The sequence below is a fragment of the Periplaneta americana genome, chromosome 15, assembly GCF_040183065.1.
Source record: "Periplaneta americana isolate PAMFEO1 chromosome 15, P.americana_PAMFEO1_priV1, whole genome shotgun sequence".
NCBI classification, from domain to species: Eukaryota; Metazoa; Arthropoda; class Insecta; order Blattodea; family Blattidae; genus Periplaneta; species Periplaneta americana.
The window spans coordinates 133,669,920-133,697,675 of NC_091131.1; the positions used below are offsets into that span (position 1 = coordinate 133,669,920).

Genomic DNA, 27,756 nt, shown 5'->3' on the forward strand with positions numbered 1-27,756 from the left:
CATAATTTGTCGATTTCGGTACAGTAGACATTGAAAAGATAGTCTTATTCATTATTTGTCGATTTCGATACAGTAGACAATAAGGTGATAACTGAGTTACATTCTGTGGAGAAGAGCTGCAAAAAATGTCGATGTCCTGTGTGGAAACGAAATGAGGCCACTGATGCTGTCCCAGGGAAATCTGTGATTAGATATTTATTCTTAAAAATTTATTCCACTGCTTATTTTCACTTTTGGTTTTGAAACATTCATCTAATTTTGCTGCTTCATATCATACTGCAGAGTTTGTTGTTTACAAAATATTAGTTCCTTTTTTTTGACAAGAAAGTGAATATGTTCATTGCCACTTCTGCTATTATGTGATTGAATCTGGAAGAAAATTGTTTTTCGTAGATTATGTAGGTGTTTCACAGATTGATTCATTTCAGCTATTCTCCAATTTTCGTGTGAAGGTTTTGCTATTGCTTCGACTGTTGCTTTTGAATGACACAATAATCATATCTTATTTAAAGAGTTGTTTCAGTGACGTGTTTCTAGTTTCTATTTTTCCTTCAAGTGTGTGTGTTTGGCCCCAGACTAATTTAAGATGGGAATAATTTGCTATAGATTCCTACTCCTGCGTTGGATCTTTTATTGAATAATGATCCATCATTGTAAATATGGATTCATTTTTTTGGAAATTTTGTATTGATTGCTTCCAGAGCCAGCTTTTGCAGTTTTGATGAGCCTTCTTTCTTCAAAATTTTTTCTAACAATTCAACATTGTTTACTATTTCTGGTATGTTAAGAAAGTAAATAGGTTTTTTAACATTTTTACCTTTTATCGATGTTAGTTCCATACCTTTCACTGAGAGATGTGACTTTTTCTATAAATTCTTTTTGAGTTTTCTTCTCTGTTTTGATAGATTGGGCGTTGTTTTTGGCTATCTGCGTTAATTCCTCTTATTATCAGTCTCGGTATTTGGTTTTGTACAGTTTCAAGTTTGTTTGTACTGAACATAGAGGTTGTGATTAGTGATTCACTTCTATTTTGCATTACAATTTTATATTCTTTTAGATAGTATTTAAGACATCTCTAGAGTATCCCCACTTGCTGCCTGCAAGTCTTTTTAAGAAATTTATCTTTTATCATACTTTGTGAGAGATGGCATTTATGTGGCTTTTTGATGTAATTTTTTTGTTAAATATGACTCCCAAATATTTTTAATTGGTAGTTTCCTCTATATTGCTTCATTGTTCAATTCAACTTTCATATTCGTTTAGTATATCTTAAAGTGAATATCTGAAATTTTAACAAATTTCTTATTAGATATTTCAGTCTATACTTATTGATGGTTGAATACTTCATTATTGCAATAAAAAAGTATTCACCCATCGATAAGTATAGACTGAAATATTTAATAAGAAATTTGTTACAACACTACTTATCTGAACAACAAAATGACTGAAAATCAGAAATTTTGTTTTGTCAATGTTAATTTCAATTTTCCATTATGTTAAAGAAGGTGGTGCTTGAGGCATCTTCTTATGGTAAACCTTTAGACATGTATTTTAATTTTGACATCACTTCATTATATTAGTTGCACAATGTCATTCGGTGAGGAAATTTTAAAGTCATTTTATCATGTTATTGTCGATGGTTGATTTTATAAACTTTTTCAAACAGTTTCATTTTCCATATAGATCCATAGGCTGACTTAAAATTCACAAAAACATGAAGTTGCTTTCGTTTTACCTATAGAATCTTTTATAGCCTGACTTAGTTTTTACTTATGTTGGTGACTGAGATTTCCTAAAACCAGTCTGATACAGAGTGAGGTTTTTATTCTCCGAGTACCACTTCAAGCAACTACTGTACACAGCTTTTTCTGTTGTCTTAGCAGGGAAGTAGGTTAGTAAAAATTGCCTTTTTCCAAACGTTTGTACCCTAATTTTCCAAATTTATATTGAATAGTTTGAGACCATATTTTTGTCATTGTACAAGCATTTTAGAAGAGATTGCATGTGGTCCTGGACTTTTATGTGTACGAAGAGTGTATATTACTGCATTAAGTTCCTGCATGGTGAAATCTTTTTGTAAAGACGTCATTAGTCTTTGATATGGAGAAATGTTGTTTCATCTTTGTTCTCATGACTTTTTCTTCCTTTTTGGTATTCCCTGATGAGGTGCTGAGTGCACAAATGGCCGAACTCATAAAATTTGCATATTGAGTTTATTGCTTTAAAAAGGTCATTGTATTGTTCTCTTCAAAGTATAAATCGGCCTAATCATCATTCCCAGTTTTTTCATGAGATTTCAGCACAAGTTTCACTTGTATATCATATTTCGCGCATTGTTATAAAGAGGTAAAGTAGAAATATAATTTTGTGGGTTGGATCATTTGTGTGCTGAGCACCTCCTTTGCAATTTGTTTTTCGTTTGTGAACGCTATTTTTTAAACTAATTGGTTCTTTCTTCAGTGTTGATCTCCTATTGTTTAAAGCAGTAATTAAATTATGTGCTTCCCCCTTCCCTTTTCTATAAAATTTATCATTTTTTTAAGGACGTCTGAAATGTCTGTCCTCTGGATGTTTCGATTTCTCTTCTAAATATTGCTACTTTCTTTTTAAGTGTAGGATAATCGCCAATGTCTTACATTTAAAAAATAATATGGCAAAATACATCTTTCTTAAAGTAATCTAAGTTAATAATTCGTTATTGTACCCTACGATCTTTGCCGGGCAATCTAAATAGCAGTAACACCAATTTCAGTTGCAGATATTTTGTCCTCATTCACTGTCTACACAAACACCACATGCTTTGGCTATAAGTATCTGATGCTGAATAAAATTTGTTTTAGAACGCACTTCTTCTGACAACAGTTCTTTGAAGAAAGAGTACACTTTAAAAATCATGCCTCTTAATGTATGTATAACTGTATTTTTTCCCCAGTACTAGTACTAGTACTAAGTTTTGAGAGAAACATTACTAATTGCTGTTGTGAGTACAGTACATAATAGAAAAAAAGAACAACACAATTTTTTTTAACACTGTGGAGAGTATTTTTAAACAAGCAGTTAAAACTGCTGTTTTTCTGCATTGAATCTAACACACAAAAGCGCTTAAAATAAGATGAGCCATACAACTGCACACGCCTTAATACATACTGATGCCTTCGAACAGATGACATCATTCACAATGACCTAATGAACCTAATTGTATACCTTTGTTTATTCTTAGTGTTCTATAAGTTATCTCTGCATCCAAACAGTGAAATATTTATTTCTTATCTATATAGTGGTGTAGTGGTTAGGCTCCCTTCCTCCCATCTAGGCAAGGCTTGTTCGATTCTCATCTAAGTCAAAAAGGAATTTGTGGTGGACAAAGCTGGTGCGAGAGATTTTCTCAGGGTTCTCCTGTTTCACCTCACCATTGTCATCATTTCACAGTCATCAATCTGCAGATTCTGAGCCAAGCGTCCAGATTAAATAAAAAATGGCTGTACACATTTGTGTTTAATAAAGACTATTATTTATCTAGAATTTTATAGCACAAGAGGAATAACTCAAAGAGTAATGCATTAGTTACATGCTATGTTATTCTAACTTACAAGACCATACTGCTGTGATAGGATACTCACCACACATGGGGATCACCTAGCTCTTCCTCATTTTCCTGGCTAATCTGTACACCCGTTAGTGTTGTGTCATGAGTTGAAAGATGAACAAGACGAACTCTGAATTGTCATAAGTATTTTGCATGTACTGAGCAGAAGATTTCTTTCTATTGTTTGATGTTTTAGGAACAGAAAAAGATGGCTTCATTTGACAATCGTCTGTGTCATTCAAATATAATTTCTGGCAGAGCGAAAGAATATTTGAGAAAGTTACAGGAAGAAATTGAAAACGCTAAAGACCATGAACTCGAGAATCTCACAGAAAAATTTCCACGTGGAGGAGCAATTGGAATCCTAACAAATCATCCTGAACTCCATGAAGACTGTAAGTTTATGAGCAGCATCTGTAAATGTGTACAGTACTGTGTCTTGTTGACGAGCTGTGAACAATTAGGATTCACTTTTACCATTGAGATACTGATTAATTCTATCTTGCACTGTTACAGTTCGACAGATGCAAAACAAACACATGGTCATTAGTAAGCATTTGAAGTTCTATTTGTTGCAGAATATTGAATATTGATGAAACTTTTTTATATAAAAACAGAGAATTTGAAAATATTTTTCCCATGTAGTACCAGTATTTCAAATACATCGAAGTGAAAAAATACATAATTTCTTACATGATAGAGATCTTGAGTTGTACACTTATGATACATAAAAGAGCTTTGTCATTCCATGCTGTGGCTCCGTCTACTAATTTATCATGTCTAGGACTCATGTTACAGAATCCACACTGATTCAAGTGTTCATGACAGAAGAAATTTTCTCATGAAATTTCGGCCAGTGTATGGAGCTAGTAGTACCTACCTAGCATCGTGATGAATTGGAGGAGCTACGCTAGGTAGCTAAGTCTGGTTACAAAAGTCAGCTATAACAGCTGGGGGATCATTGTGCTAACCACATGATACCTCAGTTCTGGTTGGATGATCGTTCACTTCTGCTAAGGCATGTGGACGTGAAGCCAGCAGTCGACTCATTGGCTTAGTCCTGTATGAGCTATTGCGCCACGGATTATTATTACAAGAGTCTTGTCTCCAAAAAAAATTTGAAATTAAATTCGCGTATCATTTCCTTCTCGTGTCAAAATTCAGCTGGTAATTGTCACTATTGTCAGAATGACGGCGACAACGAAGAAGACTACAATAATTTATTTATATTTGCCCTAAATTGTATTTTCCTGTATTCATAGTTTTTGTTTCTCCAAAAATATGGATTAAAGTTTAACATTCTATCTTCTATTTTAAATTCATGATTTTCTTGCAGATGAGCAGATGGCTCTCAAATATGCTTCACGAGGAATAACTTCGCCAATCAACGTGCTGTGGATGCATCTGTTTGTGCAGGGCAAGGAAGATGCTGCTAAAAAATTATGGGATGAATATTTAGTTCATACACCTCGTGTCATGTTCCAATATGTTCTGCAAGAGGCTCGTAACAAACAAGATGAAAGCATTCCTCGCAAGCTTCTTTCTTTTCTACATGGTACTGCAGTGTCTGAAGGTGCTAAGGGAAATGCCTATAGCTGTCTTGTAGATATACTTGGTAGGTATAAAAATCGAGAGAATTCAACAAAAATTAAATATTATTTCCTAATTAAATAATTACAATTCATAGGAACAAGTGAAAAAGTCAAACACAAAGAATGTATGTTATAAGGCATATAAAATAACAAAATAAAAGGAATGAAAATCTAATTAAAGTCAGAATAGGAGAATACTCTAATCCATGAAATGATGGACATGGCATGGCATTTACTGCTGCATAATAGCAGTGATGATATAGTAGGTAAGACAACAATGCTGACCATAATGCTGTGATGGTTCCAGTGCCAGATTTACGTATGTGGAGGGCTGAGGCAGCGTATAGTTTGAGGGTCTTCATAAATTCATGTAAATTACATCATAGGCTTGTCTGAGGAAAGATAAAAAAACTTGGGTTTTACGAAAAATAATGTAATAATAACAAAATAAAAGGAAGTAGGCTACATAAAGACTTCATAAAATGCTCAATATGTACAAACTTTCCTTACTTTCTTTGTAGTAAACATATCAATAATCTCCATTTCCTTATTCTCTGAGTACCACTTCAAGCAACTACTGTACACAGCTTTTTCTGTTGTCTTAGCAGGGAAGTAGGTTAGTAAGAATTGCCTTTTTCCAAACGTTTGTACCCTAATTTTCCAAATTTATATTGAATAGTTTGAGACCATATTTTCATCATTGTACAAGCATTTTAGAAGAGATTCCATGTGGTCCTGGACTTTTATGTGTATGAAGTTGAGGGATAATTGGTATGCTGACTTCTTTTGTTTGCAAGTTCTTTTATGTTAGGTGCAAGAAATAGATATTCAGCTATCAGTTCCATAATACCAAAAAATATAAAATTAATGGAGCTGTGTGGGCTCTGGGGCAGTTATCCCAATTATTCCTCCTTAAATCTGGCATTAGATGGCACCAAGGGTATAACCACAAAGGTCATTTGTTGGAGGCTTTAATGGGAAGAATATCCTACCAGATAATTATGGTACCAAATAATTAGTGTGTCACATATGGTCACATACCATAGTACTAATGGTAGTTATGTCCAACAAATAACATACTTAAGAGGGCCAGTCAAATGAAAACAGGTCACCATGCATATATGGCGGGCAAGTTGGTACCATTGGAATTTGATTCCTGAACTGACATCTGGTGTCAAATCGCAAAAGCACAATTATAACATCTGCTTACACACAAGTCTGTTTATTGTGCTGGAAGTGAGGTTAGAGATACATGTGTTCATCCAGCATCACTAATGGAGGCAGCAAGGTGTAGTGCGATTTTTGACTGCTGAAGAGCAGGAAAACGAAAAATCCATTGTTGCATGTCTGCTGTTTATGGCAAACACAGCATGTCATGTTCACTCAAATTTCGGAAAAATCTATTTGCATACTTACTGACTTCAAGGGGGCTATGTACCAAATCTATATGCAAATAGAATTATTCCAATTCAGAAACAACTAAGTAAACTAAAAAATTCCAAAAGGAAATAACATATCAATGGATATCTAGTCATTGTCATATACCTGGAAACGAGAAAGTCGATAATATTGCAAAACAAGCAACATTATTTGCAACCAAGACCTCTTCAAGTGATATCTCCATCCAGTGCTTTTGCTTCAGTGTCTCATTTTATAAACCTATGGATCAACAATTGGCTCTCCTCTGAAAAAAGGAAAAATTTTACAGTCTTTACAAAAGAAATCAAATGACCTGAAAATGTACAAAAACTTGCCCAGACATGTTCAGACATTTTTAACAAGGGCCAGAAAACAGGTCACATTGTCACACAATTCAAGGGCTCAGAGCCAAAGGCGACTAACCCACAATTAAAAAATGAGTAAATAAGAGTTGATATTAAGAGGATCCTGACAAAAATGATTGGTTTCACAATTTATTTTAATTGGTCTACATTGAATAAATACAAAAAAATATCATGAATCTATAACAACGATGTATAGTTTTGAAAAAAGGCCTAATAATGAATAATACAAAATTGTGGGTAGGTTGCCTTTGGCTCTGAGCCCCTCAATTGTACCTACACCTATTTCACATTTCTGATAATCCTACTTGTCTGTGGTGTAATAATCATGATGATCTGGAACACATTCTTCTATACTGTCCATCAATAAACCACAAAAAAAGTAAATTAAAATCATCAGTACCAGTTGCAGAAGACACAGCTCTGCAGTATATATTGACTACACCCCAACTCTGGCTACTAGCAACAGGCATCTATAATGAACACCGATCAAAATACTCCTCATTTCTCGTGAAATGAACAGACTACAGTGGACTGTAGTGGACTTTATGTTGTCAGCAAACAGCTGGCTACATTAAGAAGATTAATTGATGTGCACATGTACTGGAATGGCACAAGAGATTCTGAGAGGGACACGGGTCACTGCAAGACAATGCTCTCCCAGAACAAGCTCATCATCTCAGTACTCCTGCTGTTATTGCTGAGGTTGTTGATCTTATACGGGGAAATCGACAGATCACTGTGGAAGAACTTCGTCATTTGGTGGGAATAAGTCACAGTTCTGTACACATTGCGATGAAGCACCTGCATTACTGAAAAATCTACGTGCAATGGGTTCCACATCAGTTGATGGAGGAACAAAGCAAACAATGTCTACTTCACTGGGTCACTTGCAGTGATACCACGTGGAAGCATATGCATTTTTGTCCTATATTGTCACTGAGGATGAATTGTGATGTAATCATTTTGAACCAGAAAGCAAACAGCACAGCCAACAATGGAAACACATGGATTCTCCCCCACTGAAAAATTCCAAAGCAATACACACAAGTTCCGGTAAAGTCATGTTGACATTCTTCTTCGATTCTAGCGGTCCTCTGCTTGTTGAATTTCTCGAGTATGGGGTCACAATCAATGCACAGCATTATGAAAAAACTTTACAGAAACTGAGATGCACCATTAAGTCAAAATGCCCTGGAATGCTATCGAATGGTGTTATCCTTCTTCATGATAATACCCACTCACATACTGCTAACTTCATGAGGAATATTGATTCAGAGATTTAGTTGCAAAATGCTTCAACACTCCTCCCACCCCTTACAGTCCAGATCTCTCCCCAAGCGATTTTCACATTTTTTGGAGAGTTGAAGAAAGACATTTGTGGACTTCGTTTTGCATCGAACGAAGATTTGTGTGACTGATAAAGAATTGGTTCGGTAGACAGCCCACAATCTTTTTCAAGAATGAGATTGATTGTCTTGTCTCATAGTGAGATAATGTATAAACAGTTTTGGAGATTACTTTTGAGGTAATAAAATTGAAGGGTTGATAGGAAAAACAACCCATGTCAAAAAAACACTTTTTTCAGGGGAGCGAAAAAACATTATATCTCGTTATGTAAAAAGGATAAGAAACTTAAAGTATAGGTATAAATACCCCAATGCTTTATAAATATATTGCTTGTATTTTAAGCATACACAGACGCCACATGATTTTAGCTTTCCATTAGTACCAATATCTCATTTTCGGCTAAAACTGACATGGGTTGTTTTTCCTATCAACCCTTCAATTGTTCTATTATACTTTTTGGCATCTGACCTGTTTTCATTTGATTGCCCCTCATAATTGTAAATTTAATGTACATGTACATATAAAGTAATAAACTAAATTTACTTACCAGTAATTCAATACAACTATTAGATATGGGGATGTACATGGGATCGTGCACAGGAAATATGGGACATTAGACAGTCGTCATCGTCGTCGTCATCATCAGTAGACATTTCCACTCAGTTGTGGGTCCTCTCAGAACATAGCCTCCTCTACAAAGTCCTGTCTTGCCACAATTCCTCCTCTTGAATTCTTTCCCAATCATTGCCTTTCTCTTTTAAATTTATGCATACTTGATCTAACCATCTAATCCGGGGTCTTCCTAATGGTTTTACACCTTTGACTTTCTTTCTAATGTCCTTCATGGTATTCTTCTTTCATTCATTCTTTTCAAATGACCAAACCACATACTGGGGTTCTGTAAGAAGGGAGAGCTACTGCATAACAACAGACACCATCGTTGCCATACAGCAATTGCCAACCTGCTAAGAAACAGAGGATGGGAAGTACATGAGGAGATTCATTGTGTATCTGAAGATGATTCTCATAGAAGAGTCGATATACTTGCCATCAATAGAGGAACCCAGAAAGCGATGGTCTTAGACCCTACAATTTGCTTTGAATGAGTCACGAATCAAGCACTGCAGATAAATGATGACAAACGAGCTAAATATGTACCTTGTCTTCCATGCCTCAGTAAAAAATATGGCATTTCGCTTTACAACTGGGATGTTACAGGCTTACTATTTGGAGCGAGGTGTTGTTTACCAAAATTTACATGTAATATCCTTAAATCCTTTAAAATTCTCTTTTATGAGGTTCAGAAGATTATAATGGAAATTCTGAAGGCCTCTCTTCAAATTCTACACTATCATCTATATGTTAACACGTAAATTTTTGTTTTAATGTACAAATTGAATCATTATTTTGTTCGTTTTATTTCCCTTTATCTTTTATGTTTGTTAATTCCGGATCCCAGTGGTCAACCTCACTTGAGGACGGATGATTTGAAATAAATCTTAGTAATAATCTTATTTTCACTGTTGTATCTTTTAATTTTTGAATCCTTAATGTCTGTAGACAATATGAAACATAAAAACAAATCAATTACGAACAAATACAATAAAATATTCCAAAGAAACCTGATTAGATGATTGTCAAAAATGGACAAGGACATGCTAAATTCAGAATTTAAAATTACAAGACCAAAAAGGAGCCAAAAAAGACTAATGTGCCAGTAGATCAGACACTCTGTCACCTCGAGAGTAACTGATTGACAATCCTCAGAATGACCCGAACTAAGGTAGGTAAAAGCTAGAGGCAGGAGATACATTAATAGGATAGCAAGGTCTATAGGACATAGGAAGAAGGGGAACGAAAATAAATACCTGTGAACGATGACTTGAAGAAGAGGAGGAGGAGGAGGAGGATGACAATAGACAGTGACTTAATGACAATGAGTGTTGATGGTGGAGAGAGTGGAGGTATTAATACCATTGTTTAAGACTAACAAATATTTTCATAGATTCAAGAAATGGATTCGGAACACCTCAAAATTTGTGCTTCAGTGGCTGGCCATGATAATATATTTGAAAAATATTGGAGTGCAAGAGGTCAAATGACTTTATTGTCAAACGCCTGGCATTAGAAAACAACAACAACATATTTTCATAGATGCAAACAATCCTTTCATGAATTTGTATAATAAGAATTGAAGTATGCTAATACTGTATACTCTTAGTAACTATGTTATTTACGAATATTTACTTATTTTGATGAATAAAAAGTTCTGAAAATGAAAACTATGATCTGTTGAGATTGTTGATAAAGAGTACTGAATTTTTTCGAATACCCCGTGCTCTCGAATAAGGCATGCACCCCACTTTCGAAAAGGTGTGGGGAGGGGGGGGAGGGATTTAAACAAACACAAATTACAAAAATAAAATGTTCAACAAATGTATTCACGACAAATTAAAAATAATTAAATAGAAATACACTGAAGTGTTTGTGTTCAATTGTCCTTACAATCCAACCCCTGCTGCCTTGAAATCTTTAATATTTTCTTTCCATGCTATAGCTAGGGCCTTTAGTTGGTACATTTGTCAAAACTGCATAGCCAAGCTGCCGTTTCTTTGTTATATATCTGATTAGCTTGGCCTCCACACTGAGAAAATTGAGCTTTCTGACCATGGAAAGGTCTCCTGTTTCCATTGTTATTTAATGATAGTTGCTAGTTTTTCCTCCAGTCTATTATGCAGCTTTCACTTACATACATCAAATTTACAGGCTGTAGCACAATTTCAATGTTCCTTCGCATTTTTGATAATCAAGTTTTTCACTGCAAGTAAAGGATCATAAGATACACAAACTATACACGTATCACACTTGAACTTGATTCTAACGCATATACTGCTAATCCAAACACCATTTAACAATGTTAACAATTGAAATACCCACGCGGGAAGATAGTGGCATGTGCTACCACCTTAGGAGTTGCCAACTTCATTTCGAATAAGCCACACACCTATATTTTTTACTTGTATATTTCAGAAAAAAAGTGCGTGGGGTATTCGAGAAAATATGGTATTTTGAAAATGTTGCTAATTTTTTATCTAGTAGGTCACTTTTAGAATGAATTACATATAAATGTCATATCTGTAAGCACTAAATGGATTATAATTTACTACTATTTTTCAGTGTCATCTAAAAAGTATGATGATGCACTTCTGGTTGTGAAGGAAGCATTGGAAGATGTTTGCCTAGAAAATATGAATAGGACAGCTCTCACGAGGTTACAAGCAGGGCTGCTGGAGCAAGGGAAAACATTTCCATTTAAAATACCTCCAAAGGTAAGATGCCATTGACTGTGTGTTCAGAGTTTTTGAATCTGTATGTTGTCATTTTATAATCAGTGTTATATTTTGTATAGGGATGGGACAATACCACTTTTTGTTGATACTCGATACCGATACCAAAATTTTTACACCGATACCCGATACTCACTATTCAGTTAAAAACATCTTCGTAAATTTTACAGATTATATACAATGTACTGCATGCTGTTGAATACTTTGACACAAACGAACTACACACTACAGTATTGACAGCAACACTATAACCTGCTAAAAGAAGTGTCGATACTGAGAGGAAAGGTTTAGGGAAAGTATAATATGGTATGTTTTTTATAGTGAATTCTAATTATTTTGAAAACATTAAGAATAGGATTCTTTTTTCCTTCTTCTCCCAAGAACTGTTATTGTAGGTAGCTAGGTAGTACATCTTTTCTCACACCATCGTTTTCACCCCATCCCATCACTGCTTTTATTTTAAATAACAAGTATTGTAACTAGTTCTACGAATCTATGGTTTATTCTTCCTTTATATTTAAGGTATTGCTTATGTAATTATTTATAAATTAAGCTGTTTTGACAGGTTGACAGCTATAAGCTGAAAGGTCAGTACTCTTCCCACATGCATTGTATTGGACAGAGAATAGGCATATTTCTGTTTTGCAGTCACTTATTGAGGGAACTATGCGTGCCAGGTACAATGATTTTTGCCTTTTGAAGAGAGGATCTTATCATGATCACTACGTGCTGAATTTCTTGGATTTAGGATTGAATATAATTTGAAATTCAGAAATTGAAAGTATCAAAAAGGTATCGAGAATTTATCCTGATATATTAGACATGCTTCAAAACTACTAAGTATCGTAGGTATCGAGGTATCGTGAGTATTGAAGTCCCATCTCTAATTTTATACATATAACTCTAATCTAGTTCACTTAATTATCATATTAGATCATTATTAATAATTAATAATACAGAACATTCTTGATTATCCATGTGCTGATTATCTGGTTAGCAGGTTATCTATGCACATAAGTCTCAAAGTGATTTCTGTATAAAATTGTCTGGCTGTAATAAGCCATGTCTTTGCGGTTTATTTCCTGGTATAGAGCTGAGTGTAACATGTTTATAAGGTTTTTTTTTTTGTATATTTCTCAACTGACGACCAGATGAAACAATTACTGATTAGTTGAATACGTGTAATTGATCACAATAATTATCAGTGTATGTACTATAATAATGAATATAAGTACAAATGTTATGAAGTGTAACAATATCAGTGTAATTAAAATCTCATTACCGGTATTTCACATAATACAGAACAATATCAACACACTCCAAAGCTTACTGTTAAAAATGAAGAGTCCACTGCAAGAATGATGGATGTCATTTGGAATACATTTTGCAGGAGAAGCAATTGAAAGTCTGAAATGCTTAGCGCTCAAAGCTTAACTGTGATTTTCTGATCTTTACTGGACAATGACTATCAGTGTTAATGCTATATAACTCTCTATGTACATTATCTATGTCTTAAGCTATGCATTGACAGTTTTGGTTCATTTTCGACAAGAAAGTGACATCCATCATTCTTGCAGTGGACTCTTCAAATTATAATTCAATGTTTTAAATGTTTAACATATTATGGGTCAATCCATGTAACTCTTCAGTGCATAAGAAATTTTTATTTTAAATTTTTTTCTGTGTAAGTACATTGAGATACATATTAAGTGGTTCTGATCCATATTGCTAACAGTGATGTTAAGATTTGGAGGCAAAATCCTGGAGTTACACTATGCTAAACTTTGTCTGTGTTGTACTTCATACTTAATCAGATAAATAGTAAATGTGTTTCAGATTAATTAAATTATGTTAAGTTTCACAGAGTTATAAATAAAATCATGCCATATTGACAAACAAATCATAAACGTCCTGATAGTCTATATGGATTGATGTAGAAATCGTAAACAATAATGATGCATATTTCACGTTATAAGAACAAAATTTTAAAACATTTAAAATTCTAAAGGAAAAAAATACAAATATGATATGCTTATTTTATGTTAAAGTAATGAACAAAATTAAAATAGTAATGTTATGAAACAAGTTATAACATTATAGGTAATCACGTGAGCAAATGTTATGAAATGAACATAGTGAGTTTCATATGCTATTGTTTTGTACAACAGCATTATAAAATAATATGAATAAAGAAATAACATCATATTTATAATGACGTGTAGTTTGAGATCATGGTCTATGAAGAAAGAAACCTCTTCTTCATAGACTACAAATTTGATATATTAAATATTATAGCACTGGAAAATCGTTTCATAATGTTAACTTCATGATACAAGCTATGCCTTCTTAATAGAAGTCATAATGTTTCACTTAATATGATAATGTGGCATATTATGCACCATTTTCACTAACGATAAAGACTGTTTATAATGTTGATCTATAAAAAAATTTTACTTTTAAACTCTTCGATTTAATTTTAATTAAATATTCGGTGAACATATCCAATAAGTAAAGCTTATTTTACATTATACAAATGTAAGTAATAATTTAAAAATCTCCTTTGTCGTACTACGAGCATTTCCTTCAGCCAGTTAGAAATAGTTTCCTTCCACTTTAATTTTTAAAGTAGTAATCGGTAAACTTACATATAAGAAGTCAAATTTCTCGAGCTATATTTGAAAGCAATTGTGTTATGTTCCCATTTCTCGTTGTCTCACCCATTCCTTGCATATGCAAGTGCATGTCTCCAGGCAGCTTTACAGCATTGTCACAGTGCATCAGATTGTAAAATTCCTTTGTAGAACGAAAACTTACACTTGTTTGGATCAAATCTCTGCACATTTCAAGGATAAAATTAAAATTCTTTCAGTCATTTATTATCATAATACACTCCTCTCGTAATTGACTGAGCATATTGGGAATTAATTCAATAGCTTTCTCAAAATACACTATGAAATGTTTAATATAAAATAATTTTTTTCTCGAAAGAAAGCATAAACGAGAAAAATTGTATTAAACTTTTTTGTTTGAATAACTCAAAGAATAATCCCTTAAAGTTAATGACGTTACTTACAGTTCACCTGTAGGCCTATAGTATTTTCATTTATAGATGTATGAAATAGTATATTACAAAGTTTTTATATTGTAACATGGTTATTAGAAAATATTTCAAAATTTGTATTCATGAGTCACAGGTATCGTGAGACACATTGAAATTGTGATTATGCACAAGTATCTCTAAACCATAATGTCACTCACTGCTGCAGAAAGGAAAAAGAAGAGGAGAGAAAAACTTCCATATAATGCATGCAAAAACCAGTAGGGATAGGGCAGTGGAAAGGTTAAAAAACTACCACAACATGCACAAAGAAAAATTGAGTGTGAAGAAAGGAAAATTACTAGAAATTGTGTGGCAAATGTAGAATTCTGAAGAAGAAATGCCTTGTTGAGGCAATAAAGAATACTGCTCCTTGTGAAGTTCTCTGGCAAAAGCAGTTTCCAAAGCCAAACGTGCTCTAATCTATTTTCAACAGTTTCTCCTATTGCAGATGCTAAAGGGATACCACAGAGTAATCGAATAAGCAAAGCCATAGTGCCAGGATGACATTAGTATTCAAGCTCCTGGACAAAAAGGTGTAGTTACCGGTACATGTAAAATCGAAGATGGTGAAAAGAAGAAAGAATAAGTTCGACACATGATTTATTCTATTCAAGAGACTCACAAACTCTTTAGACAAGAAAATCCAAACACTCCTATGGATAAATCCAAGTTCGCAGAATTTAGACCACAACATGTTCTTTTTAGTAGCAAGCTTACTCACAATATTTGTATGTGCAAGTATCATGACAGTGTAATCTTTACATAAAGCAAGAGATTAAATTCCAAGTACATACATGATTTTCAAAATTCAGTTATATGTGACCCTGTAAATGAAAACTGTTGGCTGGGCTGCTGTCAAACTTGTAGTGATGCGAGTTGTTTCGTAAAAAGTTTGAATCAAATGCTCAAAGGAAATGAGTCAATCTACACAAAATGGTAAGTCTGGAAAAATGAAATGCACGGAGGAAAGGGATCCAGGAATACAAGTAAAATTATGAATGGGGATACATTTTTAGAATTGGTAAACTATATAATAGAAATTTTGCCATAATTTTTGAAGCACTGTTACTTAAAAAGGAAACAAGCAGTTTAAATTGGAATGTTCCGAAGCTGAGAATAATCACTAGTCTGCATGATATCAGACGAGTGAAAACTAATATGTGGTATTAGCTCACTTTTTCATGCTAATTCCAGAACTGTTCTTGGTTTTCTTCTATCACATATAGTTTTTTCACAGTGAACCTAATTTGATTTCAAGGATTTCTTGCTGAGACATTATAGTGAAGACCAAGGTGAACACTTTCACCAGGATATTAAGGAGATGGAGAGGATGTACCAGTGGAGATGGAATGAAGCTATGATGGCCGACTATTGTTGGATGTTGAAGGGGGACAGTAAAGATGGAGGATCTGCAAGGAAGTCAAAGAAGAGAAAGTATGAAAATTAATTGAACACTGTTTGCTGTTTGTTTTGTTACAGGAGAGTCACGAAATTATAAGGACAGTTATTTATTGTATTTTAAAAATGTGTTTGTTCTTGTGTGAAATGATATTAAAATATACTTATGCTTACAGTAAAAATCTTGAAAACACAACTTATTTTGTGTAAAAACCTGACGTGGTAGACAAAAATGGAAGTCATTTCTATAATCAGTATAAAAAACTGATTCAAGAATACTTATTTTTAAGAAATCATCCAAGAAAAAAATAAAAAATGCAGACTGTTGATAATCCATCTAAACATAAAATTGATTTTAAGATTAATTTTAAAAGACAGATATGACAATCAGCAAAGTCAAGGAGGAACAATGTCGAGAATGCAGAGGGCTTTCAAAAAGTTACTGACCATACATAAAATGTCCAAGTACTGCTGATGACATCATTTGACATAAAAGCAACAAATATATTGATGAATTTAGAATATGTGTTTGCAAATGCAATAGATAATATGTAATCTCCAATGTTTAACTGTCATAGATAACTTGCCTGTAAGTACAGTACTTTCCGAACATAGGCCTAAGTTCCTAAACTCAAATAAGAAAAAGCAATTCTAACCACTTACAAGTATAAATTGGGGATTGGATGAAAGTGAATTATGAAAATACATTGCACCTAGGAAACTGCGCCCAACAATTGGCTAGAACTGACTACAGCTGTTGGAGTCTGGTGTACTGCTTCTCTATGATAATGCAAGACTGCAAATCGCCAAGCCAGTGAATACCATACGACCGATTACAAGTGGGAAACACTCCCTCAGCCAGCCTACAGTTCGGACATGAATCCACTGGCTGTGATACTTTCTGGAAAATGAAAAATCCACTTCGATGTCAATGTTAAATGACCCAACACATCTGAGACCTAAACTTCAAAGAAGAATTAAGTGGCACCCAAAAGCTACCACAACATTGGGAAGCAGTCATAACATTTCAAGGGGACTATTTTGATTGATCTTAATGTAAGTGGATTGAAAAAATAAAACCCGTGCTAATGAAGTAAGTTTGTGCATTACTTCTGGGATCATCCTTGTACTTTACATCGCAAAGTAACATGATTAATGTTGACAACTGTGATAACAATAATGGGTAAAAATGAAAGCTAATACATTTAAACTAATTGCTTTTAATATACATACCATTGCTTTACAACGTGTACTTAGTGATTAATAACCAAATGATGGTCAAAGTGATCAGAATAGAAATGGAATGACTTGTATCCCTTTCAAGGTCACTTCATGTAATTTGTATGTTTGTTGAAAGACGTCTAAGAAAAATTCAGTTAAGATGACACTACTAGGATTCGAACTGAGCTCTTTTCATACTTCGTTCTTAACACCATGTAAGCATAGTATATATAGTGAAAAATTTATCGTTAATCTGTTACTATGGTGTATTAATACTTTATATAAAACTGGCGTCTCAGTTCCAAAATAGGTAGCTTTAGCAACACAGCACCCAGCCATTCACATGAGTACTTTTCTGTTATGCACTAGAGCTCTACATGGGCTCGGATCAAGTCCGTGGACTGGGCTCGGGCTGAAATTCACTTATGCATGTTGGTTTGGGCTAGACTCAGGCCTTAAAGAAACGGAAATTTTTTCCGCAAATTATATTCTGATTAAAAACTATGCGAAGATTTTAATGCATGCACGATTAAAATGATGTTCACCTGACACCTATTCAGAACAATAGACTACCTCTGTGTCGTAAGTTATTGTTTAGTTTCACTTCATATTTCGTAACGGCATGTATCCTGTTTCTATTATGTTATCAACACAGATCATGAAACTCAGATGTTCAACGCCTAACAACTGGGGAAATGAGATTTCTAAGGAGGACTGCCAGCTACAGCTTGCTTGACTACAAAAGGAATTAACTAATTACAAAAGAATTGAAAATTACACCTATTTATGAACATCTCAACCACTATAGACAAAAATGGCGTAACCATGTCAATAGGATGGACCATTCCAGACTCCCAAGACAAATTCTCTGCTATATACCACATGGAAGACGATCTTTGGGACGCCCCCTGAAAAGATAGATGGAGACCGTAACAGGCCACTAGGTCTAATACCTGCAAGGACGACGACGACACAGATCATTGATTGTTTTACCTGGGAGATTACTCTTTCTCATGCTCCTACTGGAGTGAGATCTCTCACAGCTGACCATGTGGCCTCTGACATCTGCTTCATCTGCTAGTCTTCGGGTTTCGAGCTTGAGTGATACACATACATAAGTGTTCTGCCCATGGGCAGGTCTTTCACTGCAAACCCAGCTTTCTCCAGTCTTTCCTATTTTCTGCCTTCCTCTTAGTCTCCGCATATGATCCACATATCTTAAGTCATCTATCATCTGATATCTTCTTCTGCCGTGAACTCTTCTGTCGTTCACCATTCCTTCCAGTGCATCCTTCAATAGGTAGTTTCTTCTCAGCTAGTAACCCAACCAATTCCTTTTCTCTTTCTGATCAGTTTCAACATCATTCTTTCTTCATCCACTCTTTCCAACACAACTTCATTTCTTATTCTGTCTGTCCACTTCACATGCCCCATTCTTCTCCATATCCACATTTCAAATTCTTCTATTCGTTTCTCTTCATTACGTCGTAATATCTGCCCCATACAATGCCACACTTCACACAAAGCACTTCACTAGTCTCTTCTTCATTTAGTTCTTTTTCCAGAGGTCTACAGAAGAGGCTCCTTTCTCTATTAAAAGCTTCCTTTGCCATTGCTATTCTCCTCTTGACTTCCTAGCTGTAGCTCATGTTACTGCTTAGAGTACATCTCAAGTATTTGAAGCTATTCACTTCCTCTACTGTCTCATTTAGAATTCGCAAGTTTACCTTCTTTATTTTTCTTGCGACAACCATAGTCTTCGTCTTGTTTTCACTTATCTTCATCCCATACTGCTCACAACTGTCATTTAGCTCCAGTAGCATATCCCTTAGTATCGCCTCCTCTTCTGCTAACAACGCCATATCATCAGCAAATCTTATGCACTTTATTCCTCTTCCTCCTACTTTTATTCCTCCCATGTTCTGAAAACAGTTCTTCACTAACTCCTCCAAGTAAATGTTGAACAAGGTAGATGATAAAGAGCATCCTTGTTGTACTCCTCTCCCTATTTCACTTCCTTCAGATTTCTTCTCCTATCCTGACTTTCACTCGTTTCGTATATAGGTTACTGAACAGCCACCTGTCTTTCCAATCCACACTTATTTTCTTATCAGTTTGTTCCAATCCACTCTGTCAAATGCCTTTTCTAAGTCCACAAATACTATATACACACTTCTTTATTCTTTTCTAGGTATCTTTCGCTGATTGTTTGTAGCAGTCTAATTGCATCCCTTGTACCTTTTCATTTTTCTGAAGCCAAACTGCTCTTCTTCCAACTGTCTTTCCATCTTAGAATATAAACGTCGATTCAGTATTCGCAGGAGAATTTTCGCTGAGTGTGATATCAGACTGATAGTCCTGAACTCCTTACATTTCTTGGCATCATTTTTCTTCGGTATTGGCAGCAACACCGTCTTCGTAAAATCTTCAGGCCATTTGTCTTTCTCATATATTTCGTTGCATAATGATAGAATTTCCTTGTTGTCTTCACCCAAGCATTTCATTAACTCAGTGGGGATTCCATCAACTCCTGTTGCTTTCCCATTCTTCATTTCCCTAAGCTCCAGTTCAACTTCTTCTCTTAAAATAGAAAATTCTTTTTCATCTTCTGATACGGTTGTTTTGTCTTCTATAAGCTAATCTTGGGTTTTGGGTCTAGTTCAGATTGGGCAGAACCGGACTGGGCCTAAGAATTTCGACCCATGCAGATCTCCATTATGCACAATCATTCCATATCTGCAGTGCTTGGGAAAAGTGACATAAGTCAGTTTCCACGAACCTTTTTTGATAATTTATTGACAACTTATACTGGTTTATGTCGATATGATTTTTTTCTGTATGAATTATTGTAATGGGAGAAATACTTATGTATTTTTTTCCAAGCGAGCAGATGTTCCGTAAGTTGTCAATAAATTATCAAAAAAGGTTTGTGGAAACTGACATGTCACTTTTCCCAAGCACTGCAGATATATGAAGTATAATTCTTAATTATTTCCTTGTTTTTTGTTCTGTTACACTCTTAGGAAGTGAAATTCTTGACAATAACACAGGAGCATGCTCTGATATGTAGCAGGGACTTCATGATGTTTGACTAGTTACTTGAGCTTAAGAAAACATAGCAGAGAAATTCTCACCACTAAAACCTGGATTTAAATCCAAGTGAAATTGAGGCTTATGTTCTTAGACTACCCCCGTTTTCTTGGCATTATTCTACCAATTTTCTATTATAATCTCATTCATTATGAATTCTCTCTAAGAAAGAACTTGGCATTGCTAGCCAGCATTATGACACCCTCTGGCACTTAGAAGAGCCTTCATACTTGATCATCTATTTGTGTTGAAAACATATAAAGAGAAAACATGAATAACTCATTTCACGAATACTTTTTTTTTTCCAGAATGCAAAAAGCAGTTCAAGTTCCAGTTCTAGTGATGATGAACCACCTGCTGTTCAGAAGAAATAATTGAACTAACATTGTTAATTATATATAAATGTATATGCATTTAAATGTACTTTTGTATATCTTCTACAGTCTTTGCTAGTCAGAATTACTTTTTGTAGTCAATCTTAACATAATAACTCCTAATCTCCATGATTATGTTCAGCAGCAAAGAAATCCAACCAATTCTGTTTTGTTGTTCTCAGTATTCTAGATCTCTTTGGTTGATATGGGCACTGTTGCATGTGCATCATGCAGTTGCAACTGACCTTGAATCGTTGGGTGTTTTTAATTCTCAACTTCATTATTTTGAATCCCTTATTGGTGCATAAGAATGGGAACTTAAAGAGAAGGCAAAAACTGACTTTGCTTTTACGATTCATCACAATACTAGTTACAAAGTGTTCCATCCACAATTGGCTCTGTTCTGTTCAAATATTAATTGCTAATGACAGCAAGTGAAGAGGTAACATCTGGTAAGAAAATGAGTCTTTGAATGGTCCCAATAACCAGAGAATCATAATTTAACCCCTTCAGTCATGTCAACGTACTCATCTGACTTCAGTGCAGCACCATTGTGGTTTTATGTAAATGAGTACATTCTGTGCACAGTTTAAACATTGCAGGGGCATTTAAATACTACCAAGAAGCAGATTGCAGGACATTTAAATTACCAGCTTGAGGGGTTTAATTAAGATATACACTTACCATTGCATGTACTGCAAGAGATGTTTTCCACTGTGTCAAAAACATGCCGTACACCTCTTCAATAAAATGATGACATACATGTTGCAGTTCATCACATATAACTGGTCTGTGTGTTAGTAATGTAATTATTCAGATATTAAGGTGTGCAAGAGTTCATCTTTAAGATATGACACAGGTTAACAAGTCCTTGAACCTGCAGTGTGTGCAGTTGCATTGTTCCATTGAAAGTAATTAAAAATTGTTTTCATCTCTTCATTAAATTATGACCTAAGAATGTACTTAGATGGCATGTGGTACCACCGCAGTTAAAGTGTTGTGCTGCATCCAAAGTTCGTGAGTTCGATTCCCTATGGGGTCATGGATTTTTCAATTCATCTAACCCTTCCATCTGCACTATAGCCTTGGGGTTTACTCAGGTTCTACCGGAAATGAGTATACCTGTACTCATATTTCCTTGGTGGAAAAGGTGATAAATACATACGACTGACATTCGTGCTATGACCAATGCAGATTGTCTAGAAGAGGTCCCAGTGGATCTTCATGGCCTGTAATAGGGATAACTAAAAAAAAAAATCTTTAATAAAGGTTGCTGCCCTTATTGTTTCATAAAAATAAAGAGCCTAAAATTATTGCAGCATAAAATTAGCATCAATATCTTTCAATAATATCATTTACATACTTATGTAAAAATTTTTATTTATCTTAAATTATTTGTTGCACTTTTTTCACTAATGTCTGAATTATAGTTTGTTGGGACGTTATGTAGCTAGAGGGAAATTCTTTATGAATCTATTATTGCACTTTGTATCTATTGTACTTAAATATGAATTGTTCCAATGAATATCTTACTCTACCATACTAAGATCCTGGCTAACGAGAAAGGCAGGTTTCGGTACGAATCGGAGTCATGTGGTTATCATGGTCTAGTCATGGCCATCTTGACAATCGCCTAATACAAGTACATGTTCGAAGTTCTAAAACACAAAGGAATTTCTATATTAAACTCATGTTAAACATGCATTTATATATAAACTTGTTCACTGTTGGGCATGTTATGATTAAGAATGTGACATCATGCCGTAGCCTTTCTCATTAGCAATGACTAAGATACTTCAGCAAACACACAATGAAAAATCTGTATTTCCATAGCAAATATTGTCAGGAGGACAAGATAGCTATGTTTGTGAGGGAGAAGTGTAGGCATTTCTGGACAGAAAAAAGAGTAATTCGCTTCTGTAGCATGCTTAAAATCTCACTTAAACTTCCCTGCCACTTGTCAGTGGAACACTTGACGTAGGTGAGAAATGAGAACTGTTTTAATTTCTTAAGTTTAATATAATTTACAGTTGTGCAAAAGTTCTTAGGAATAGTTTGAATGATTTATACAGTGACCCTTTGCTGTGCAACTATAGGTTTAAATTCCTGACAGGGACTGTGAGTTTTGTAATGAATAGATGGGCTGTTGGCAGACTTCCTACAAGTATATTGACTTTCAGCTATTCTTTGTTGTAGCCATGTGCGTATTATCTCATTTGTAAAAATTATAGTAGGATTGCACATTGAATGGGCTATTCTTTATAAAATAGAAGGTGAAAGTGAAATAAGCAGGCATATTCATGAGGCGTTAAGAGCACCCTATAACTACGAAAAAACCTATATTATATTTTGTTGTGAAATGCAAGGTTAATTAGATAATTAAGTTTAAACATGGAGCAGAGCTGCAACATTGCATAACCTCTCGTGGCAGTGAATAAACTTCAATGTAAACAAACTATTACATAGATTACCTGCTGGGCAGAATCTCTTGGGCTTACAATGACCCATCTATCTTTGAACTTGAATACAAACAAAACTCCTGTTCTTCATATTTCACCGGCTCTGCAGCTCATCTCTGGAACTCTCTACCACAGCATGTCAGAGACTGTCGGACATTATATAGTTTCAAAAATAAACTAAAATTGCACTTTTCCAATTCAGATTCCCTTCAATTATAAACCCTTTTCTCTGCGACACTTTTGTAAATATCTTTTTCTTCCTTTTCTGTTTACCAACATTGAACTCTCTTGACCACCAGATGAATTTATTATCATAGCCTTTTTATTGTGGCTTTTATTTAAATTTAGATTTTTTAAAATTATAATATTACATTAAATTTGTTGTATTCTTCCTTCCGTTTCTCCTGTTAACTATTTGTATTAATTGAGTTGCTTGTGGTATATTCCAGTCTTTAGATCTGTATTTTACTTTTTTCTATTAGCCTATGGTATTATTTTTATTTTGTACTGTGTCAACTCTTTTTGTGTTATTTTCTGTAATTGTTAGTATTTTGTTCTTTAATATTTTGTTAAATTTTACTGCTTGTGTACTTTGTGACCTGGTAGAGTGTAAGAGAAGGCCCTATAGCCCTAACTCTGCCAGTATAAATAAATAAATAAAACATTACATAGGCTATCTGTCACCCATAACCTGTCTTTGAACTTCAATGTAAACAAAACATTACGTACTTATTCATTTCCAGTAGCTTATTAAAAGTTATTCATAATTTCATGATACTTAAAAAACGTTTAACACTAGAATCATTAGACATCAAACCACAATAAGAACATGGATAAACTCATCTGAAGCATTACACGAACATTTCAGAGGTAATGATCAAATGGCCCCCATTTGCTTCTACACACACTTGACACCTCCTCAACCAATTTTGACGCATCCTTCCAAGGATCCCTAGGTCGTTTCTGATATCCTTAGCTGCCTGAAAATACGCAACTGTTCTTTGCATGTTCTACATACAGTTCAATGCGATGTCCCAATCTCTCGAGCAATATCACAGCTGCTGCATCCAGGGTATTCTTCCACAAAATTTAAGATATCATCCTCTTTGTCGATTATTTCGTTAGGGCGTTGCTGTCCACGGTTATGATAACCTTGAAAAACACTACCACTATCACAGACCCACTGACAGACTGCGATAAATGTCTGGTTTTGTAATATTCCTCTCAGGATATCGCTCTCCATAAAGCACTTGAGCTGCACAGGAAGTTTCACCGTAAATTAATATATCAACATATTCGCTGTTTGAAAATCGTGGCATTTTCTGATGCATACAAGCACTAAACAACTCACTGGCTCTCCAAAGTAGGAACTGATACAACAAAGAGGCGAACTCAGGTTTGTCCGCAGAGTGAACGACCCCCACCACAACTAAACCATTCACCAGCTCTCCAAAGTATGCACTGATACAACAAGCAAACGAACTCAGGTTTCTCTGCCGAGTGAATGACTCCTCCCTCCCCTCAGGTTAGTGTTGCAGCCTCCTCGAATTTTAAAATATCCTTATGTTTACATTAAATTTACTCGAAAACTGTCCACTCTACTGAAATATGCCAAAGGGAAAAAATAATTCTTTATTAGATTCTCTATCAACATAGACAGGAATCACATTTCTACTTGCAATAGTTATCTAAACAAAGTTAAAGATTTTGGGAAAATGATTTTTTTCTGCGAAAATTATAAACTTTACACCAATATGATTCTAGACTTTGTTACATGCAGCATGAACTATTCATCCTGATAATTTGCCTGGTTGTTTTACTTCCACCCTGTATAAACACTATGTATTTTTATGGTAATACAGTAAATAGTTTTTTGTTAAATTGAAGCTCGCCACCTCTTTAGCTCCCATTAATATGTACTTTAAAGATACATGAAATTAATAGTTTGTTGTGTATTAGATATTGTAGAATAAAACAAATGTTACAAATTTACCTTATTTTTAAATTCTTAATACAGTCCTGTTCCTTCATCTTGTTCTCTTATGTTACTTTTTTTTTTTTAAGGAAAAGAAATTGTAGAAGAATGAAATATACTGGCTTCGTATTTTGGAAGTCCGAGATGATGAAATGAACCAATGTTTTTTATAGTTTGGGTATCTCTAAATAATGCCAGGAATGTTCTTCGATATAAAGCTATGACAGTTATCTCAAATATATCACTGCAAGAATGCTTAAAAACTTGTGTAATAGTACTACAGCTTTGGTTGTCACAGCACTTTTGAATTGTAAAATTGTGTGTAGTTTCAACACTGATCGACATTAACTACAAATATTTTAATCATAGCTTTTTTTTCTATCTTTATCCCACTTCTTAAATCAGTATTTTGTTTATATTTGAATAGAAGCTCAATGAAATTATGTCGTATGTTGGTTTCTAATACTAAGCTTGTTAATGTTCTTCCTTTTGCCACTTACGTCATATGTGAATACAAATATGACTGTTCTCTTCAGTCATAACTGTAGAAGTAAATTAAATAACACACACACGAAATCAGTCATCCATAGTAAAGTAATTTTAACCTGTATTTTAACAGACCACCACGTGCTTTTCTGGCAATATATGACATTGATAGCTGCTTCTGTTAGCGATCAATTCTAGCTGACTGCAGTGTAGATAAACATTTTCCATAATATGTTAAAAGCAGCTGAAGGAAATGAGTCAATGATTTGAAAGGGAGGGGGGAGGGGAGGAAAGAAAACTCTGGAATATTTTGGTTGATTTGTTCATATAATAAAATGTGAGCATACTGTACATGAGAAAAATTACCGTTCAAATACAATACTAGGAATCAAAAGTATGTCCCACTTCGGGAAATAAAAATACTGAATTATATCCAAGCATTCTTTTGCTATGTGGTGTTTCTCTGAGAGAAAAAAGGACTGATTTTTAACGTGAAGTGTAGCTTCTGAAAGCACTTCATAAAATCACTACACTCGTATGTTCAAAGTTCATATTGGGTACAAGTGGAATACAAATTACAAGGTACCCAAGTGCATACAGATTTAACTTTAATAAATGTGTTGATTATACATCATCTACTTTTGTTTCATACCCTGGTCACAAACATATGCACCAAACAATTCCACTCACTGTAACATTCATCCAGCATTCAGTTTATCTCTTCTTTATGTTCTTAAGACACTTGCATGTCATGATTGATTAAAATGCATTTTTATACAGTCTGTGCAGAATTTTACATAACACCTTTGTTGAAAGGTATACAATTTTATTCTGAAGATAAAAGTTTAGTTTTAATTTGTTGTTGTATAAAGATCCTTTCCCGTAAACTGTCAGGTGTAAGAATTGCCTTATACATTTCGAAATTAGACTCTCCACAAGGAGATAGAACTTTACAGCATTCTTATCTTACTGACGGAGTTCTTTATGGCAATTAACTGCTCAGTTTTCAGTTTTATCACTTCAAAGACTATGCCAGGAATATAACAAAGAAAAAGAAGAAAAATATAAGCACAGCAAATATCTTGATCATGAGCCAACGGTTTGAAGTAATATTTTGGAAGTATTTTATAATTTCATTATGAGCTGCTTCCACATTCAGTTCTGCATCTTGAACATTCGCATCAATCCTGGGAAAGAGAAACAAATGCTTCTTATAACATGGCTATACATAAACTTGAAAAAGCTCATTCAATTGAAGGGGTGAGAATGAGATAGTTCAAAGCCACATTTAAAAAAAATGACTTTGTGCGAGTTCATTTTTTACACTTGTGGAAAAGCTACTAGTAAAATATAAAAATTACTAAACAAATGATGCTACTAGTAAAATATAAGAATTACTAAACAAATGATGTAAGTATACACCGAAGAAATTATGGTAACACATCTAATAGCACTGAACTCTAAACCTTTAATATGCTCGCCTGTAAAATTGTAAAATTTTGTCTATGTGGCTTTGGACTATATCGTCACGTGAATGTAAGAACTAGGTAACTCGAAATTTGCGTTTTTTAGTTACCTCTTTTATAGCATAGCAAAAATCGCACAAAATGTAATCCAGGATCTAGGTAACTGATCGAATGATACCAGCGACATCTATTTTCCAATATAACAAATAGGTAAAAGAAAACGAGACATTTTCCTTAGTGCAATAAATAAGTAAATAGGCAATGTCACAAAATATGAAAAATCAAGTTACCTAGTTCTTGCATTCAGGCGACGATATCATGCTCACCCCTTCAATTACTTTGGCTGTGAATTGTAATATATCGAAAAAAAGGTACGTCAATGAAACTACAGAAGTTTATAATATTTTAGGAGTCAAATTCTATATTTAAAAAATGTCGCCAATGTTGGTAATGAAAATTACTTGTTGCATTAAATTTACCTATAAAACACCCATATTTTCACTTTAAGTATACCTACTGTAAGTGCAAAGT

At 34.3% G+C, this 27,756-nt stretch overlaps 2 protein-coding genes across 4 annotated transcripts in view; one reads left to right on the plus strand and one right to left on the minus strand.

Annotated features, from left to right (window-relative positions):
- The window catches only part of bsf (bicoid stability factor), a 203,564-nt gene extending 180,652 nt beyond the window's left edge, over window positions 1–22,912 (plus strand). The window contains exons 18-21 of the mRNA XM_069848172.1: window positions 3,783–3,981; window positions 4,923–5,201; window positions 11,487–11,638; window positions 20,774–22,912. Of these exons, the coding sequence (XP_069704273.1) occupies window positions 3,783–3,981; window positions 4,923–5,201; window positions 11,487–11,638; window positions 20,774–20,839 (696 nt within the window). The 3' untranslated portion in view covers window positions 20,840–22,912. The remainder of the gene's footprint in view (window positions 1–3,782; window positions 3,982–4,922; window positions 5,202–11,486; window positions 11,639–20,773) is intronic.
- A 3,155-nt stretch (window positions 22,913–26,067) lies between these two features.
- Window positions 26,068–27,756, minus strand: part of Syx5 (syntaxin 5) — a 32,557-nt gene continuing 30,868 nt past the window's right edge. For all 3 annotated transcript variants that reach the window (XM_069848175.1, XM_069848177.1, XM_069848176.1), the window contains exon 7: window positions 26,068–26,946. In XM_069848175.1, coding sequence (XP_069704276.1) covers window positions 26,787–26,946 — 160 coding nt within the window. In that variant the 3' untranslated portion in view covers window positions 26,068–26,786. The remainder of the gene's footprint in view (window positions 26,947–27,756) is intronic.